This window comes from Bombus flavifrons, chromosome 7 (assembly GCF_040668555.2).
Source record: "Bombus flavifrons isolate JBK064 chromosome 7, iyBomFlav1_principal, whole genome shotgun sequence".
Classification (NCBI taxonomy): Eukaryota; Metazoa; Arthropoda; class Insecta; order Hymenoptera; family Apidae; genus Bombus; species Bombus flavifrons.
In genome coordinates this window covers 7138669-7159651 of record NC_138448.1, presented here as the reverse complement: position 1 = coordinate 7159651, position 20983 = coordinate 7138669, and the positions used below count along the sequence as shown (strand labels likewise).

At 41.3% G+C, this 20983-nt stretch overlaps 1 protein-coding gene and 1 long non-coding RNA gene across 4 annotated transcripts in view; one reads left to right on the top strand and one right to left on the bottom strand.

Moving 5' to 3' along the window:
- sv (paired box protein shaven) overlaps positions 1-20983 on the bottom strand; it is a 143195-nt gene that overhangs the window by 35170 nt on the left and 87042 nt on the right. The window contains exon 1 of one of the 3 annotated variants that reach the window (XM_069116519.1): positions 14729-15003. The exons of 1 other annotated variant lie outside the window; for it this stretch is intronic. In XM_069116519.1, coding sequence (XP_068972620.1) covers positions 14729-14828 — 100 coding nt within the window. In that variant the 5' untranslated portion in view covers positions 14829-15003. Of the gene's footprint in view, positions 1-6281; positions 6390-14728; positions 15004-20983 lie in introns of those variants that run through there. One more of the 3 variants, XM_069116520.1, reaches the window with a different exon arrangement.
- The window catches only part of LOC138181583 (uncharacterized), a 177672-nt gene continuing 171815 nt past the window's right edge, over positions 15127-20983 (top strand). Inside the window, exon 1 of the long non-coding RNA XR_011173537.1 lies at positions 15127-15179. This is a non-coding gene — a long non-coding RNA (uncharacterized LOC138181583). The remainder of the gene's footprint in view (positions 15180-20983) is intronic.

Sequence of the window (20983 nt, the reverse complement as noted above, 5' to 3'; positions counted from 1 at the left end):
TTTCTAACCCCTAACATCGACGAACCAGGCCTGTTCGGTTATAGTGCGCGACGGGACCGCGCGATTCGTCCCCTTGCTTATGCTGCTTCTTTTTGCCCGGTCAATCGACTTCCTCTGGCAAACATGTTGATGCAGATCAGACTGAATTGTCAGGGGAAAGAAAGAGTCGTGATAATGGCCGACATTCGATTTAACGTGCTCCAGTAACGCAGTAGAGTATAACAAGTCTGATACGAATCTTCTTGTTGTCGTGTCCGTGCGCGACTGGACTATTCTACTGGAAAATTAATTCTAGATTTGCCTGATCGTCCAACTTTCACGAGACACGGAAGATTGAAGTTTTTCGAATTCTTCTGTACATATTCGTATATTTGAAAATTAACTTTTTAATCGTTTTAATTACTTAAATTCGGTTTTTCACTATTATGTATTTTACACACGTGAAAGTTAATTTTTAGGTTGTGTCGTAAAGTAATACGGATTACGGAAGTATTTAAAAAAATTGTAAAATATGAAGGGGCACATATTTTTAGCTACATTGCGTGTAATAGATTAGCTTGATACACGGAGTGTCAGCTCTACCATTAACACTGCCGTTTAGATTTGTACATTTTGTCGAGAGTGGATAAGTGCTATCGCTTATTTTAACATACCACGTTGTTATTTGCAAATGTAATATATAGCTTATCAAAAAACAAAGTTTCATAAATATGCATACATTTTATAGTACGTTTAGTACTCCGCACTTTTATTACGACAGTAGCCAAAAACATCTAAAATTGTGCGAATGTAACTGCTTGACTGCTTGAAATGTTATAATCAATCGACAGTCAATTTGCTAATAGCTTCAGAAACCTCGAGATCTATGAATTCCAGAAACTCTGTCGAACCCTAAATCGTCAACTTCACAATCCTCAACTGTGCTCGCTAAAGCCAACAAAATTACCATTTTCACTTTCATACAAATTAAAACTCCATCGAAACTCTCCATTATAAATTCCTCAGAAAGCAGACAAGACTAAAACCTCTGCGAAACGAAGTCTCTGTTTCCCCATACCAAGGACCACGCGTTCCACGTAGCCAAACAATCGCGGCTAATTACCGCGATGATCCGGCCATTCCGATGAGAAGCATCATTGTTGGCGAAACGAGGCGCTCCGCGACGCGTGAACCACCGATTCTCCTTTTTTCCTCCATTCCCCCATAACTGATACGATCACGACGCAGCAAGACAATGAAGGGATCCGCGATCATTACTAGAAACGATACGCGCTTTCCGGTCGCAAATCAATTCGCTCTCGCGTTTATGGTCGCATCCCCGCGGCGTGGCCGGTAGTCAGGGGGATAGTCGCGCTTGGAATGATGGTGGCGCGGGGCAAAAGCACCATGACCACCCTACGCGGCGCACACACGCCGTCACGCCTGCTGACCACAACTATACGAGGGCCCTGGATTCGAGAGCCGTGGACCACCCCCGGAGGTCAAATCCAGGGCTACCAGTGCTACGAATTGTCGTGCCGTTGCTCTCTCGCAGCAACCGCGTCACCGACGCTTATTATTGTCCCCAAGCTGCGTTCCTATCCTGAATCTCCGTCTATGCGCTACCGTGCAGTCTCGTTTCGTTAGCTCTGCTAGCATGCTTGTTAACTTCGGATTTCTTCTTTGTACTTCTCTCTTTTGGACGTTTAAGCGAAAGAAATGTATGAGAATTTGTGTTCTTTCGATTATTCTCGACTCAATGATATTTTTCTAATGTTGCATAATGTCTTCACAGTTTGAACAGTCCTGTGATAGTGTGATGCGTTACGTATGATTTTTCGCTTCAATTTTATGTTAGACATATTCTTAAGACATTAGAAATGCTTTTTGTTCGTTAATGCCAGAACAGGGTCTTTTTGCATAATGATCTAACCTTTCTGTTTCAACAAGCGAGAAGTCTTACAATATTTTGAGAAAGGATTTAACGAAAGATTGGAAGAAAAATTCACGCGTATCAACGATTCGCAAAGAAACGTTAAAAGCAAATTAACCAGGTTTCGAGCGGCACTTTTTACCGTTAATGACGGTATACTATTGCAATATCGTTTCATCCAATCCAAAAGACCCGTCAAACTTTCCCACAGTAACGACACGGTTCTTCAACAAGCTTCTCAGTTGGCGAATTAATCGGATGTTCATCGGTATTTCGACTCGGTACCAGAGAAAGCTGGTCAGCTTCCTAATTCCATAGCGATTCTATCTGACTGCAAGAACGACGATGCAAAATGAGTTGACCTGGCTGCTTGGCCAACTGATACGAACCACTTCCGGGCCGCCACGCTTCTCATTCGCGATCTATTAACACGTCCGCCATTCTGATTTCATGGAACAAGCATGAAGCATATCGTTACATCTTCGCGGTTTATCCTAATCGACGGTATAAAAGCTTTGCAGTTACGTTTAGTGCAAAGATCATGAAAATACTTTTAGCAGTCAATTAGCCTACATTGTCCAATAATCAGCCCATCTTAAAATCGTTCTTTTCATTGCATACTAACTTCTACGTAAACATATGTTCAAATACTTTCGTGAATATATCGGACGTACTCTACGTATCAAGATACGATGGCTATCGACAATTAGATACCCTTGACGATTGGTTAATCGCGTTGTTGGAGCGGAACGCGCGAAACTAACGAATTCGACGACGATGTTGGCTCTGGTTTGCGAGGAAAAAGGTATTGCGACGACGAAAAGAAGGAAAAGAGCGATGGACACGGCACGATAGGTGCGCGAGCGAGCATCAACGAAGAATTCTACACGATATAGATTCCCGACTCGGTCACACGATATTTCTCCAGCAGCTTTGTTCCTGTATTACATTACGGTCTGGCGTTACGTATTGCCGGGCGCGCGTTGGAAACACGCTACACTTTATTACTCACTCGCTTGAAAAATACACGGAAAAGTACGGGCCGCTGGTCTTATTTTTCAGAAATTCGTAGCCCGATCGGTCGTATGTCTAATTTAATAGTGGAAGTATCGGAGCGAACAAAATGATGTATTCGTAATTTCTTTTCGAAGAAATTTTTGGAGATTTACGACGCTGTTTTTTTGGAGAGTTATTTTTTATAGATAGACTGTGGATGTTTCTGGGAATTCGGATTTTTAAACATGTTCTTGAAGGAATGGAATTTAAATGGAGATTTGTTTCATCTTCTAGCATTTCCTTTTAGTATAGAGTACTATGTATTGAATATCCTGCACGTTCTTGTACATCGTGTGAATTCCTTTCTTTGATTTTCTTCGGTAATTCTCAGTATGAACGCGTAAAACATATTCTTTTGTCTTATAAATTTATTAGAAATACGTCAAGTTAGATCTTAAACATACCTTATCGAATACACGAATAATAGTTGAATTGAGACTATTTACATTCACTTTATATTTTTCATTTGCCATTTTATATTTTAATCTCGATTATTTCAGTGTCAATAACATCGATATCATGGAAAGTCGATTCGATATATTAGAGAAAGTCAAGTTTATACTCTTCTAATCTCACGTAAATCGTAAAAATATTTCCAGTATAAAGTGATATAAAGTTACAAATAGAATCGTTGATTTGTTTCACCTGCCTCTGTAGCAAATATCGACGATAATTTTTCTGGTCTTGAAACGTTCAGCAAATTCCGCTGCAATTACACGGATAATTTTGCCTGTTCAATGAAAGCGATTGGCTGACTGGTCGCGGAACGATTCAGCTGCGATGCACTCGCGTTGACCGCGCCGTTCTTGTTAATGTTTCATAATTATTATCATGCCATTAGTTCGAACGGAACCGGCGGACGGTCGCGGCCACGCCGCTTGGAAACGGCGACCGTGGCCACCTAATTAATACGTTTCCACCTGTAATTAGACGAAATCGCGATCGAAAGACTTTTCCTTTTTTCTTTTTTTTTTTTTTCCTTTCACACAATGATCAGTGTATCATATGATTTTAACACATTTACGACATAATAAAATGTAATTATTCTTCCGCAAAAACTGCATATCTTTTTATCTCACAATTTTCTAATAATATTTGCTGTAACTCTCTCTTTATTACTTAGTATTTCATTTGTATTTTAAAATAATTCTGTTAGCACGTTTAACTGCGTACGAGCTGGATTCGAGGAGACATATATCTTGAAGAAAATTAAATATATATCGAAAAGTAGAAAATTGTGAAGAAATAATTCACAAAAATTCATGCCAAATACATATGGAGAGCTGAGAATCATAGTGGAGTATGTAACACGGTCCGCTGCTAGTTTTCATAAAATAGTGTCCTAAGTTTATTATTAGAAAAAATTGATTATATCTTTTCGACTCATGTAAAAGTAGATACAATTAGCAACTTAACTATGAAATTGAAGGGACGATACCTCTAAAAGTTTAAATACGTAACTAAATGTAAATTCTTCAAATCCTGACTTGGACCATTATGACGCAAAGTTTTACAATATACAAACAGATATCGTACGATACTTATTTATTAGCTTACATCATCGTAGATAGCGAATACTGATAAACATGTTGCTTACAATTTCATTCGTCTCTCTAAAAATATTTCTATTAAAACACATAGAAATAAAATCTCAAGGTTTGCGTCTCCGATTGTTACAATAAGTGTGCAGCAACTAAATACCAAATAATTAAGAGGACGGATTCGGTATCAAGACATCGGTATCAGCGAATGTGTTAAGCGTTCACCGAGTCAACACATTTTTCTCCGTTTTCTTCACACTTTTCTCTGTTCACGCGCGATTACGCCGGACACGCTTCCAAAGTCGCGTTCTCGCTTTCGATCGCTGCTTACCGCGCACAGTGCGGAAGCGTGTGCAACACGGTTCCACGATTCGGTCCGGTTTAACCCCCTTTTTCTCCTCGAATTTGCCGGATCGGTTCAGAGCGATGTGAATTTCTCCGGGATATAGCAACACCGACTTTTTATTCGGCAGGGGAAAGAAAGTGAGAGAAAACGAAAGTACGAGAAGATTCTGTGGCCGAGTTTTTTCTTTCTTTCGCAAACTAGAAGAGATTTTCGTTTCGAGCGTTCGCTACGCTGATTCGGAAGCTTTCACTGAGGATTTAGGGAAGCGAAGAGGAACAACTTGATAGCAGGTAGCTGAATGGTTCCGCGAAAGGTTCCTACGCGGATCAGAGACTGCAACGACGTGCGGTTTTGCTTTTTCATCAACCATTGTACCGCTACGAATCGAACAGATCGGACGAAGGTCGTTGAATTTCTCGTTTTCGCACTCTCGTTTACTCGACGACGATGCGAATTTGTCGCCAAGCGGACCGTCCGCTCGACTTTCCTCGTTCTATTCCACGGACCGCTTGATCGGACAGAAAATACCGGGAGAAATCGATTTTTACGCTAACAAGTTCGCTCTCACGATCCGGGGAAGAGAGTTGATTGTTTTCTGCTTTTTCGGTGTTTAAGTTATTCCGTGCAAAAACTGGCGGTGTCTTGCCGCTTCTTAGAATATCGTTTCCTATTCACGGTTATTAAAAGACAAGAAGAGAATCCTCTAACTTAGTTCGGGTCAAGCGATAACCTAGGCAAATCTTAAGTATTCTTCGTATCACGAGTTTGAAATATTTTTTAATTGACTTAATTCGTATTTCTGATTGTCAGATTCTCTTGGATATAGTAATTCGTCTATTTAGGAATTTGCTATTTCTCATGTAGCAAGTTTTAAGCGAGTGAGATCGATATTTGCGCTAGCTGAAATTGATTTGTTCTTACTAATTGTTAATTGATAGTGTAAAGTTTCTAGTTATATAAGGGGAAATTTTATCAATAGACTGACTCTGTATAGTTTTTAACGTTTGTTTACTTAACTAGCTACGTTTAATGAAATAATATTTTTTAACGATAGAAGAAAATTCTGGTTAGAAAGACCCAAAGAACGCAGCAAGGTTAAAAGCAGTAATTTCGTCGATGAAGACGAACGTAATAAAAATTAATCAAACAACTGTCGCCTGTCAACTATGCAAAAATAATTCGAGGCCGAGACGCAAATTCGAATCTTGTTTGCTGCAAAAGTGTTGAGAATAAATCAACCAGAATAAATCTACGAGTAAATCAAAATCATCTGCTCTTTACCCATGATATCACGAAAGATGCAACCCAATTAAAACAAAGATAAGCAAAAATATGCAACCAAGGATTTCTAACAAACGTAAAAAATCACAAGGAGGTAGAAAAATAGAAAAATAAGTCCGGAGGACCGCGCGTGTTGTCAGCTTACAGGTGTAGTATTCCATCATATTCTGATTGTAACGATAGGCGGTGCTGAGGTCCATCGTGGCCCCTCAGTAGCCGACGGCCGTCGGCTGTGGGAATCCAGGTGGCTCCTCTCTTGATGTCGCGTATAATATGTGAAACGCGTCCAAAGGACGGTCGGTCCTATTGACCACCGACGATGATGTTTCTCGCAAGTTTCCAGAAGTGATGGTTCTCGTCTCTTTTTTAACCGTAGCCTCCGAGACTAGTCTATGGCGTGGCGGTACAATGACCGTCATCAGGAGCGTCTTTGTGCCGGACGACGGGTGGCTTCGACGAGCACCCGGTCGACCGTCGCTTCATCTTCATGAATCGAGAGCTGAATCCGTCCTCGTCTGCTAGAACTTTATCTATGAGACACTTACAGCCTCTCAAATTTCTTCTCACAGCACTCGCGGCATCACTGAACTCCACTCTCGCACGATGTCCACAATGATACTCTGATCGAATTCTCAAAAGGGTTTTTGACTCTCTTCATCGTTGGATTGGGAAAATGAGACGATTTCTCAAATTAGTTTCTGGATGTTGGAATTTTAACGACTTGGATTTTAACGGTTCTTAGCCTTACGATTACTTCGAAATGTACGATGGATCTTAAAATTGAGATTCCAATGGCTTCCGAATATTTTGGACACTGCTTTTAGAAGATTATTGACGAGTTTTGCACGATTATCTGCGCGACATTTAGCTTGCTGTTAGTCACTGTACACTGTTCTTCGCTGATAACACAGTTCACTTCATCGTATCCAAAGGATCACTTGAGATTTCATTTGTATTCACTTATCAACTATACTTCTATCGTACCAATCATCCCTTTCTTTCTCCATATAAAGACACACAGAGTCCATCGTTAGAAACAATTCAAAATAATCCAAGAATCTCGTTCACACGAATCGTCTCCGAAAGAACCATCTCTGTCCCGTCCATAGTTGTCAGCAAGGAATCCGAGCGAAGAGCAATCCAACCATGAAGAAGTATTCACGAGCAAAGAACCGATGAAAAACAATCCTGGATACTCGTCGGACACTTTGAAGCGACTGTGCCTGGTAACTCGTCAGTTCGTGTCGTTGGGTCCCGTGGCCGAAATAGGCAAAAAGGTTCTCGGTCACGTCCGACTCTCGTTATCGTTATCAGCCGCGGTGACACGGTGGCTGGACCCCAAAAAGCGGCACGGTCGTGCGGGTAACAACGACGTGAAAGCACGAACAAGGCTTCTGGCGACGGGCACACGTGACTTCGCCAAGCTTTTCGACCCCCGCCTCTATCGTCGAGCTTTCATCCCCACGCGGGCTGCAACCCCGCCTTTTGCATCCCTCGATCAGCATCCAGCCACGAGATTCCGCGCACACCATTGGCTGGATCGTGATCACGTGTAGCCGAGGTGGGGCGGCTCTGTGACGCGGGGTTTCTACGGAAACGGCTTGAGCGTCGCGCGGGATAACGTCGTTATTGGCATCTACCGCGAGTGCGACGGAGAGAGCGAGGTCGGCTGCGAGAGCAAGAGGCAGAATCCGGGATGGAAGAGGCAAAGGTTGCGAAATAAACGTTCGCCGGCTGGTCTACCGCCAACAGTCCCACGCGAAATCACGCGGCGCACACCCCCGTGAGCACTGCTTATTCATGAGCTTGTCCCTCTCCGGGAGGTTCTACCTTGCTCTCCTTGGATACGATGTCTCGCCTTATCGATTTTATTTATTTAAGAGTTTCCCTTTGTCGCTCCACTTCTTCCGAAACACTCGCCTCCTCCCCAACCTCACTGCTCGACCACTTCGTCTCGATGCTCTTTTACCCCCGGTCGACGATCGAAGAATGTTTCGATTACCTTAGTTCGCTCGTTATTGGAAACGATTATTACCAAAGAGTGTCGCTATAGTACAGGATATTACTCTCAGGTTTATTTATAGATTAGAATATCTTTCAATATAGTTTTCACGAACACCGGCAATCTGCATGATAGTTCCACTTGGTCTCTCGATCATCGTTTCTGGTGGTACATTGTTGTACTTTTCTTTCTATAGTTTTCTTCCTATACCTATACCCTTATATTTTCTCTTCGTTCTAAGTTTCACAATGTGCTTTTTCTACCTTTTTGGGAAAGCAAAAAACCTTCTAAATTTGTACATCGTTCATTCTGTACTCTTCGTCACATTATCACACAGTCAGAGGGTTAAACGATTCACAATCACGAAAGATGAATCAATTTCGATCAGCGCACGATACAGGGAGCACGAGGCGTATCAGACTCTGACGCGGCTAATTACGAGACTGATTACGTGGCGGGACAAAATATGGTGGACACTGTCTATAGTCCGTGGAGGATGGTAAAAGGTGGATGAGGGAGGAAAGGGCTAGGACTTCGCAAGTTACGCGTGTCACGTGGGGTGTGTGGGGAGGGGAACAGGAGGTGGGGGACGATATACTGGTTTACAAACTGCGGCGCGCTCACCGCTAGGATACTTTTCCTTGGGAACTTTGTGTATATACCGTGCGGTGTGGTATAACATTTACGGTAATCTATAGATGCTTATTCGCCGGAAGAGACTTATCACTTTTATGCAGGCTATAACTCGAAAGTTAGGCAATGCACGATGCATTCCAATTACCCTTCAGCGGGTCCGAATTACTCATCCCTGGCCCCCGGCCGATTTTTATCCGCCGCCGCCGAGTTATTGCGAGTCGCGAGTACGTGGCCAAACTTTCAGCAACGATTTATGGAAAGGGTTTGACCGCGATCCAGATCCAGCGAAAAAATCTCTGTCGTTACGAGTAAGTTGCTCACGAGAGAAGCGTTCTATGTTTTAGTGAAAACACTTAGGCGATTCCGACATCTTTTTCCGTTTAACCCTTTTTGCGAAGTATCGAAGTATCAAATTGGCGTGGTATTTGAAGATTACGGGAGAGAATACGGAATTTTACTTTTGTCAGCCTTTTATTCTTGTTACCTGCTGAACGAGATACTATATTTGAAGTTAAAGATGACGACAGCTTTGTGGGGCCAGAGATACAGTATTTTAGAAACGTAGCGGTGGATTGAAGAGGTTCTATCGCAGAACAGGAGTTCAAATAATATTGCGACGATCCATATTTATGAAATATTCTGGACGATAATACAAATACATATTTAATTGCAGAACCAAGAGAAAAACCTGCATTTGATATAAAAATTGTTTCCGTAAAAAGGTGCGTAATTTCATTCGCTATACTCTTCATTAGCAACAAAGTTTAATCTCAATCTCAACTATATAGCCTCCCTTTCTAATCCCAAAAGTACTACCAAGCGTATAAATTGCATATATCTAACACATCGCGTCTCTCCCATCCAACACCATGTTAAAACAAAACCAAGAACTCATATTCCAGGAATCTGGCAACTGAAATAAGGAGCCCTTAGGTGGCATTAAAATCCAAAAAAGCCTATCGTCTTCGTAAATGGTGCATGAAACGGACACAATTTACAGCCGGATACAAAAAAGCGTATCGAGATCCGTGGAAAGAAGCTCCGGGATTCGATCGAGGATCGAAGAAGAGGTAGTCTGCGAGGGGGCCCCCCACCTATCTAAAATGTTAGCGCTCTGGGAAGGTCTGGTGTTCGGAGCGACTCGGATCAGCCGGAAGGTGCGGTCAGCCATCGGCGTCGGTGGGACCGCCGCTGGGCCGCGAATCTCACAAGGGTCCGGTTTACATTCGAGTGCGTTCTTTCATGACTCCTTTCTTCGTTTCATTCCTACGTTCCGACTGGGGCCACCTCGTTCGTTCCTCCTCCGCGTTTCGTCCACCTCGTCGCGTCTGTCTCGCTCGCAGAAACAGAGACGCACAGAGGCCTCCTCCATTGACATTAGATACGTGAGATCGGGAAACGCGCCTCTTGTCGAACGCGATGTTCGTTGCGTAACCGGCTTGCGTATCCGACACTCGATGTAGCCGCCGGGGATCCCGTAATTTCCTAGCCGGCCGATTCTGCGTTTTCGATTGTCCGACGAGGCTTGGATCGATTGCACGCCGACACCGCATCCTGTTACCACGGCTGCTTTTTAACCTTCGACGACGCAACATTGCCGCTCCGCGGAGGATTGGATTCATCTTAGTGTCTTTTGGACGTGTGAGCGTGTGTGAATCGCTTTCTTGAATCGCAGTTGCGATGTTGGCGTAGATTAGGATCTATCGATGATTCCTCGTGTCCTTTAGATGAGCGGACGAGCTGTTTCCAGCGTGTGAAAGATGCGTTTCCTGGGTCGTAGTTAGGCGTCGGGTATGAGTTTCGATTCAGGGCTGGTTTCGATGGAGTGGCAGGCTGGAAGTTGTAAATTATTCTGCTCGAGGATTGGGTTGTCCAGATTTGACGTGGGATTTGTTAATCGAAATGTAGAGAGGAGTTTCTGGTTTCTGGCAAAGAATAGAGAATACGGGCTACTTGGAATGTTTTTAATATTGTAAGATATTATTAAGGTAGTTTGAGAGTACTCCGATAGGCATTCTGAAGATAATTACATTTCGATCGAAACTGTTTCTAAGTATTTGGTTCTCCTAGATTCTCTCTAAATGTTAAAATATATCAAACCTTCTGAGAAAGACTTTTCAAAACAGATTCCCAAAATTGTTTAATAAAATACATACTTCGCGTTAATCTGTCACCATAACGTTCAAACAAACAGGAAATCATTAGCACTACCGAAAATCTTACTCCCCTTACCGCCAATTACAAAAAAAATCCCTGCTAAATCCCACCGAAAATCCCTCGAAACCAGAACTAAACCAGTTCTTGGTGTGCTTCCCCATATCACGCAGTCGATTCTTCCCCTGACAACAAACCCTCGAAAGAATTCTTGGTTCACCTGGCTCGTGATCCCGGGGAACAAAGAGCAGGCCGCGGCAACGGGGATCCATTCGTCATTATCGCGTCGGCCGACCTAATCTCTGGAGGATCTCTCGAGATTACACTTTGGCATATCATTTGCCTGAACGAACGAGCGGCTCGGTTCGCGTTGACGGGCAATATGTCCTCTACATGAGTGCACCGGCACTCGACGTGAGATACATTCGCAGTCGAATTTAGGGGAAACACGCACTTGGAACCCGTAGCTTTGAGGTTGGATAGTAGTATTCGAAGTGTGCAAGCGATACAGTGGTCGTGCAGCGCTGTCGCAGGGCAGATGCAGATGAGCTCGTTGCTCCGGGTGCATCGATCATTGGGGTAACGTGACTGCGTCGTGCTCTTGGATGGCTAATCTGTAGCTTGGAGGTTCACTGTCCTTCCTAATCCGTCGGATAACCGCTGTATTAATCTGATTTATCATTGGCAAGACGTAGGAGTTACGTAGGATCTGCGATATGCATGATCTTTGTTATCTGTGGGTAGAATATTGCAGTATTTTGCTGATTTATTAGAAGAGTTATAAAAATTGGCACTTTCAGATAACTGCGAAACTTGATACGAAACCTATGATTTCGATGATCTTCGTTTTGTAAATGGAATATCAGATTGAGTAATAGGTTCGTTCACCTTTTATTAGCGTACGCTTTTCGAAAAATGTCGTATAATTTGCTTGAAGAATGTAAAGATACACGTGCAAATTTTTTTAGATAGAAAATATGTATTTTTGGAGAAATTAGATGAATATGTTACTCCTTAATTACATAAATTTTATATAAATGTAACAACGTTTGGTGTTTTTTTGGATTTATCACTCAATTTGATATAGCGGTTAAACTTGTTTTTAATATCTGAGTTAAGTATTTTTTTCTATATGTATAGTAACATGTAAGTAAGTAACAATTCAGTATCGAAGAAACTACGAAAGGTTTAGTATGTTGAAGGTTAATCAATAATATGTAAAATCTATGTTGAAAGAAAATTCTTCGTAAGAATTATCAAACAAGAAACCTGTCCACAATACAGATAACAGTTCTGCTCATATAACAATTAATAATCTCCTAGCGCAGCAATCAGCAATCTCGGTCTCCTCTATGTACAATCACGAACAACCCTGTAAATCTCGGGAAACACCTTAAATCGTTGTTAGAATTCTGCCCGTAGCTGGAATTTCATTAGTTGCTTCAATTAGAGTCCCCGAAACGTCGTGGTGGTTTCGCGAGAATTATTTTTCTGTTTGCCGTCGCGCGACCGAGGATAATGGGTCTCCGATGAGAATCTCGTTCGCGGCAAAAACGGTCCGTCCGAACGATCAAAAAACGAGGAAAAAAGGAAAGAAGCAGAAAAACAGAGGAAAAAGCACCGGACGAATTTATCCCCCTGTTGGCTCGCCGCTCTCGAAACCGCAAAAACCCGGAGTGCTCGTTGCGAGAGCATCCCATGGAATTCGGTGACTATTCCGTAAAAGATTAACCCCTAACCGTATTACCGTACCCGTGACATAGTAAGAAGAAAAGGGAAAGAAAGATATAGCGGTGGCGGTGGGCGATAACTTACGAGATTTGATGTAAATAGCACACTTACTTATTCGCCAGTGTCGCGCGGCACAAGTTAAAAATACGAAGGGCAAGACGAGGGATGCCGAGAGATGGAGAGCGAAAAAGTAGATGGCGAAGAAAAGGAAGGATAGATACGGCAGGAGGGAGAGAAAGAGGGAGACAGGGAGGAAGTGACTTTTTTGCGTAATGAAAGCAATCAATTCAAGTCCCTGGCTGCAGCGTTCTCTCCTCTGGTAAGGGAGAATCGTGATCCAGCTTCGTTCCTTCTCTATCGTTTCCTCTTTCTCCTTTTATTCCCGATTCTGCGTCTAAGGGCGGAAAAAAAGCTTGGTAGGGGTAGCAACTGAGTCTCGCCTTGCTCGTGCCACCCTCTTTCTCGCCGCCCTAACAGTGGCCGAACCACTTTTGTAGTCATCATAAAATGCCCTGCTTTCAAGTTCCGACGATTGCTACTTTTTTGTTCCCTTCTCTTTCTCTTTTTCCCTTTCTCCGTCTGTTTCACCCTGAACCTCCCATTCGAGGGTAGTGCGGCGGTAGGGAATAACGAAGTGGTGAGTTCAGGAGGAGACGAGGGTTTAGGAGGGTGGTGGAACAGGTTAATCCTAAGTATTTTCTTCGGGGGGTTGCAAGTACCAGAGGTAGGAGAATGTCCCGGGGGTTGCCGGGGGTGGTGGGTGCCTCTTTAAAACAGTACTAAAGTATCGTTAATCTTGAAAAGAGAGGCTCTTACTTTCGCCCGGATAAACTAGTTAGACACATCCGCCTGATACAAAAATAAATTGCGATCCGCGACGATAAGTCTTGTCCGCTTGCTACAGGCCGTACACTGCGATCTCTTCCTGTAGTTATTACGCGATCGTCTTTCTTAAGAAACGAAGTTTTGCGTTAAAGAGCGAGGACATTGTACTATAAAAGTTTCACGAGTAATTATAGGATTGTTTTCTTCGTTGACAGGATTTTTATCTCGAAATTCTTTAATTTCCAATTTTTTAATTTGAAGTTTAAATTAAGAAGGGTTTTCTAGACTGATAGAGACTTCTGACGTTAGTGTAAACAGTTCAAACAGCACATCGTAAAATATATCATTACCATGTCTTTCGATAAAGCATTTAAATTTACAGTTTACATTTTACAGTTTACAGAAGTACATCTTCTTTGCATAAAAATACATATGGCAATTTCTAATTACTAATTCGTCGTTAATTTCTACGTTTTCAAATAATGTTACTACAAGGTGTTCGAACATTATCGTAACCTACGCGTTAAAAGGATAGCGCAATTTCAAATTTTGACGAAAGATGAAATCGCTTAAATTTCTGCGAGAAATGGCGAAAAAGTTATCTGGTAAATGTTACGACAATGGAATCTCTCGATGGTAAAAACGTAGTCTCGAGCTTCCCGTGGGAAATGCTAAATATCAAACACACGACTCTCCCCCGTCCCCAGGAGAGCTAAAGGCCACAACATCATAATATGATTACGCGTTGTCCGTCATCCCCTTGTTTAGAAGCGATTATTACCCGGTGCGTACGGATTTACGACTGGTCTGACGACAAACAATTATTCGAATCTCCTTTGGCCTTGTCTCTGTGACGGGAAGCGTTGCTTCACGGGCGTAATTTAATTAAACGAGTAATTAACCACGACAAACGTACATTAAGTTATAACATATGAGTTCATATTTTACTGGATAAACATTTTATATATGAAGATATTAAAAAGTTAATTTTAATATAATATTTTATTAATAAATGCATAAAGTAACCTTATATAAATCATCGATGACCGGACTAAATATATCGAAGGAAGAGACTATGGTTACTCGATAATCGAAAGAAGCATAACGATCCTGTGTTGGTCTATCCGACTAAGAAGAATTTGCATAATAAATTTCTCCGATTTTTCCGACGACTGAGGCGATTATTTATATATTATATTATTTATTTAACATTACGTAAATAAATAAGAGAAAAATAAACTTACTATAAAATAAAATTGGCCATTCAATGTTCTGTTGTTTCTCTTTTTGTGGAACTTCACAATAACCATTCCATATTTTGATCACATCTACCACTTCAGGCATCGTCGGTTTTCATTTAATAAGTTTCTTAATTTCTGATAAAAAATCGTTTGTATACAAGTAGTTCATTTTCTTCTCTCTTTTCTTTTATTTTTTTAAACGGTATAATACATGATTGTCCGTGTTTGCTTCGAACGTCGCCTAATTTGCGAATTCTACCAACTGATTATTCAATGGATCGTCGTATCCCACTGCTTAATAATAATGTTTATTATTTACGCGTATGCCTTTCGATCGACCGAAATTCTTACGACGTACACACGGAAATTACAACGATTTGAGTTTGATGTTGCTAGTAGCTGTGTTGATCAATACGGACGTAGAGGCAGTTACAATACTTCTAGAATTAAAGTTGTACGTATATTTGTAATTCGTGTAACTTTTACTTTTATCGGATTGTATTAGGTCGTCTGAAAAGTTTCTTTCGTTTTATAAGAAAATAATGGATGCACAATATTTTCCGTTTTATATTATTTTATCGAATTACGTATGATCCATTTTGTTCTATTAAAATAAAGATCACAACGTTCGGCAGATTAAGTTTCATGTTTGTATAAAGACGCGTTGTTGTAAAAGACGTGTCTGGAAAAGAAAGACACTTTTCGGACAACCTAATATTTTTGGTAAAAATTCTCAATTTCAGTAAAAATGAAACAAAGGCTCGTTAAAAGAAAGATATTAATACTTCGTTGGTCACAGTTTTATAACCACATTCTGAGACGAATTTCTTTTGAATACATCGATCGATAATCGTGATAAGTTGCAAAAATATACTTATGCAATACTATAATATACTATACTAATAATACTATAATATTGGATAACCAAAACAATCTTTCCTTCACTGGTACTGCTACAACAACATTCTCGTATTATCAGTGTCAAAGAATTTCTCGATAACCTATGCTCGAGTCCAATTTTTGGAAAATGTTCTCTGGTGCCCAGCAACATCTCGACTTTCTCTGTTTAAGGATAAATCCCGGAGATCCGTTGTATTAAGCATGAATAGCGTCACGGTAATGGTTGGAAGAAGGGTTATGCCACATACGCGTTCAAGGGGGATCCACTCGAGTGGTTTGTCGTTTGTGGTGGGTGGAAAGCTCATGAAGTTCACCCTAAGTGCACAGGCACGTGGTGGGCCAAAGGGGGTGGGGTCAGAGGGGTAGAGACCGAGAGAAAGAGAGAGAGAGAGGGAGAGAGAGAGAGAGAGAAAAGCGGTCGCTGGGAGCACGTGCTGTCGCGTGTCGGCGAGCCCTTGTGATCTATGTGCCGTCACTGCACCACCTACGTGTATATATGCATGGAAATTATTGCTACATCGGCCAAATATATCCCTCCTAATGTTCTATCGCGATACTCCTCTATTCGGGGTTGACCACCTCGATTTGCCAAAACATTTTAAAAGCCATCGATCCCTGTTCGTCCGTTGATCGTCGTTTCTTGAAGAGTTAAAGTGTTTTTATGGGCCAGTGGACAAGCTGTTAAATCAGAGCATCTCGTGGACTCTCGCGTTTCTCGAGAGATTGGTAAAATTCGTTTTGATGCATATAATGATTAATATTTTTTGATTATCTTATTATCAATAAACCAAGAAAAAGAATCTGTTTCCAGATTATATAAATTACCGAATCAGTCTAAATGTCTGGTTACAGATTTCTTATTTCTAAAGTTACTGAAACCGTACAAGTGTTTTTGATAATATTAACATTTCAATTTTATCGAGGCAGAAACATGGTTACGCATGCCTATTTATTTTCATCGTATCGTCATAATTCTACTTAGATATTTGTGAAACGTTTATACAATTTAGTGTCAGTAAAATCCTCAGACAACGTAACGAAGATCGAAGAGAATTATTCCATTGCATCTTAATATATTCACGAATTATTCGCAAATAAACCCAATACATTAATTACGATCAAGACACCCTCGCGCAAGATTGATATTCGAATCGAGTCAAGGGGACAGGACTGTGGACCAGCAGCCCTTGACAGGAGAGAAGACCCTGCAAGCATCTCTTTTTGCGTCCGAAGGTGGTGATGCGGCAGTGAATAAGGGTGGGCGGCGTGCCTCCAGGGGGTTTAACCCGGGGGTTGGTGCATATTTCACGGTCGGTGGTCCCATCTCGCGGAGACAATCTGAACCAGCGCGGATACATCATCGCGTGACGCCACGTAATAACCTCTTGGGCCACGGCGACCGCCTTTCAAAACCCTCTTATTTATTCATCTCACCTCGTGCTCGCTCTGTCACGCCAGCCCCCTCTTAGAACACTGCCGTTTCTTCCATCCTCGCGATTACGCGAAGCTTCGAAGGTGCGACGAGATTCTGATAGATCCACCCTTCACCGACGTGATCGATAGATCGCGGTTGTTTATACAAATGATGTTCTTATGAGCATAACCAAAGAAATGGAATCTAAATAGAAATGTGTCACCCTCCAAGTGTTTAAATAGATGGGAATTTTGTACGTCAAATATTCGCACACTTACATTTTCTATAAATGAACAAGTATTTATTTCAAAATTTTTATTTTATTTAATTGGAATTCAGTACATTGGATTAATGAAGCTTCGTTTTCATATACATTCTCATACAGTGTTTAGTTTGGTACATTCTCAAGCTTAGTCAATCCTTCATACAGTTTCATTGATAAGTGTTTTCACATTTTTATCATACATAGATATCAATCGTTTAAAGTTTGGAAAATATTTGGCTATTTGGAAAATGCGAATGCTTCTATGATATATATGTAGTACAAGTAATGCTAGTAGCAAATGATTAAGTGCAAGTCCTGTCGAATGAACGAGCGAAGATTGTCCTTTCTTTCAATTCTAATTTTTTCTTTTTCTCAGGATGATCTTAAGTAACTTCTGTACTCGGTGTTGCGTGAAATTCCCGCAATCCCCACCGCGATATTTCAACGTTTCGCAAATTACGCTTGTTATTTCGCGAGAATGCAAACAACGGCGATTCTCGCGTTGTTGGCACGAATAATTACCAGCCGAGGGAGCTGCTTGAACGAAGAAATCATCGATCAGCCGGAGGCTGACTAGCGAGCCCAGGCATTCCTCGAATAGCGCCTAATCCATCAGCGAATTCACGTATCGCTTACCAGTGTCGTTTCTTCCGTTTTTTATTTTTTTGAACGAACGACGTCCTAGTGATACTTCGTCGCCAGATGTTACCGCGTATATAAGTACGTCGACGAAGGATCTCGCGGCGAAAACGAACAGCGAAAAGCCGAACAGCCTACTTTTCACCCTGGACGACGTCGCGCCATCCTAATGTCATGCTTCCCAGAACTCCTCTAATGCGATTTCTCGCGAATATTTTGTCTCCTTTTTTATTGTCAGCGCTAAATGTTCCTCTGAATTAGCCAAGAATTAGAGCAAGATGGTATTCGATAAAGATATGACGAACTGAAAATCACAGTGGTGCTAGTCAAGATTTTAAGAAGTTGTATTTAATCGTTTGTTTCAAACATATCATCGAATTAGTTTTATCATTAATTGACAACCCGATTCTCCATCATGACACAATTTTACTATCTGAAAGAAGACAATGAATTTTTATATGACAGTAAACGTAGAACGCTATTTTCCGAAAACTGGGAATTCATTGAGTTATAAGATTCTTAACCCTTTGTGTGCAGAGAAGGAAGTAAGATGTAATACTTGAGCATTTGATGTGCTAGGTCTTCTTGGAATGAATATTAAAGATTAGAAGCGTTTTTCAAGTTTACACACAGATATTTTGTCAGCAGATAATCTGATTGAGTATCAAGAGTGATAGAATTGTAGGAAATTCTCACCAATTTTTTATTAAGCTTAATTGGCCTACGACATCCTTTTATTGTATTATAACTCTCCGAAATCTATCGATAGTTTTAACACACCGCAAAATAAAACTTGTACAAGACTACCGCTCGAAAGTAGATTCTTTTCGCTATTCGATATTTCGTTTGAATTCCTCGAAACAAACCTTCCGTTTTTCTCTCACTGACTTCAATAACAAGTAACAACAATTCGACGGACAATTCAAAGCTTCAAGACGCGTCGAAATTAATGGCTAGGAAAGAAGAGGTATTTCTGTGCCGGGCGAGAAATATCGTCGGAGCGGACCGCGAGCGGCCCTGGCCGTTAAGATAATAATAATCTTACGAGCGCGAATCCTTCCGCCACGAGACGACGCCTGAGACACGCGTATATACGCGCGTGCGGCCCGTTGTCGACACACGTACTTGACTCTTCTCGTGTAACGCGGCCGGCAGAAAGGCTATTTGTCGGATGACAAACGAGCGGCGGGCTACGTGGGTGGCTTCGCCTCGCGCGGCAAATGGTGAGCACCGCTCCGTGTCGCCGCGCGCGCTCTCGTGTCGTTCGGTTTTCAGAATCTAGCCGCGAATCCTCGTTCAACCTTCCATCGAGTCGTTTCGTGCGATCGAAGAGGATGCGAGCCTGGAAATCCCGATTTATTTTGATTTATATCGCGAATGCTTCCTCGGTGTACGCTCCTCTTCATAAGTATCAGCACATTTATCGCTGTATTAGGAGAAACAAGGTGAACCAGACAAATTATTGGAAAACTACGAACCTTCCAACCGCGGACGACGCGACGTCGAAATCGCGTTCTATTTACGCTGTTAACGCGTTAAGAATATGTAGAAAAATATGTAAAATTCGCGTGGCGGTCAACGTGTCAATTTCGCCGGGGTATGCTATTATCGCGTTGCGCTTTTTATGTTACATCAAAAGTCTCCAATGCGGTCTTCTATCCGCGATATTTGTACAATAAAATTTGATTGTAGTTCGTAGATGTGATTTGGAGTTGTGAAGTATTTAATCCTTTTACACCTGAATCGCAAAAATAAAAAAAATGGAAGAATTCTACAGGGGAAAAAAGAGGTGAAAAACAAAGATTCTTAACAAATATGATAGGACAGATATTATAACATAGATTCGTTTATATAATGAGAAGAAGACAATTTATTTCTCAATCGCATTCTGCACGAGACTAACAAATATCCTAATACTCGTGAATGAGGATGTACGTACTCAGAAATACCGTTCAAAACGAACGAATTCGACGATTTGTAGGCACGAGTTTCGATAAGAAATAAGACCATCGATCGACCTATTGGATAAAGAGGAAGTCGAACGATTTCGATTTGCTTGCGAGATAATGATTTTTTGAATTGACGCTTGGCTCGTTTGAGAGAGAATCGAGAGGAAGTCGAAGGAACAACGTTTTGCCTTGTTTAATCTGAGATCTCTTTTTCCCTATGCAGAGGAACATGAGTGATAGATAGCTAGGGTAGATTGGAATCGTCTCGGACAGGTATTTCTGGCCGAGTTAATTCGTGACCACGGAGTCATTAAATGGAAGTTGAAGCAGCGATTCGTAGATTTAAGTGGACGATTACTCTACTGCGTCTTAGCGTCGGTGTATTTTAGAAGCGACTCTTTATACGAGGTTTATAGGGATTCGCTAGTAATATCTCAAAGATAGTTGCTGTATCTTGATAAAACAAATAGTTTTCAAAAACAAAACACGACAAGAAAAATAGATAACTGGGAATTGATTTATTGTATGAATCATGACGATGTCTTTCTCTGTTTCCCGCCTTTCTTCAACTTATCGAAGAGATAAGAAGTTAAACAGACAAGGAGAATTCGAAGCTAAAAATTTGTTTAGTACACGAGTCCCGATTGTTTCTCTTTCTACTATCATCTTCGTTATAACGAGAGGTTACTAAAATGTTAACCAAATACAAATTCAACAAGAAACTTACTTGTAGTTAAAAACTGATTTAATAAATTTAATTTCTAAACCAATGCATTTCACCAACGGTTACTAACAGTCCTTGAAAAGTTCAGAAACCGATAAACTTGGCATAAGAGTCCAACTTAATCTCCCAATAATCCGATTTATAAATATAAAATATAGCGCGGATTTATCAAATACGTCGGAAACCTTTCCGTTTCCAGTGGAAACCAAAAGATCAACTTCGTAAACAACGCAAGTATCATCTATCTTAGCACCGACGACTAATTTCCAATCTGTCAAAAACGACCAACACCATAGTCGTTACACCACCGAATCGAAGAAGCGAATCACCTCGTGGTCGGCGTTAAAGACGCGAGGCAGCGCAAATT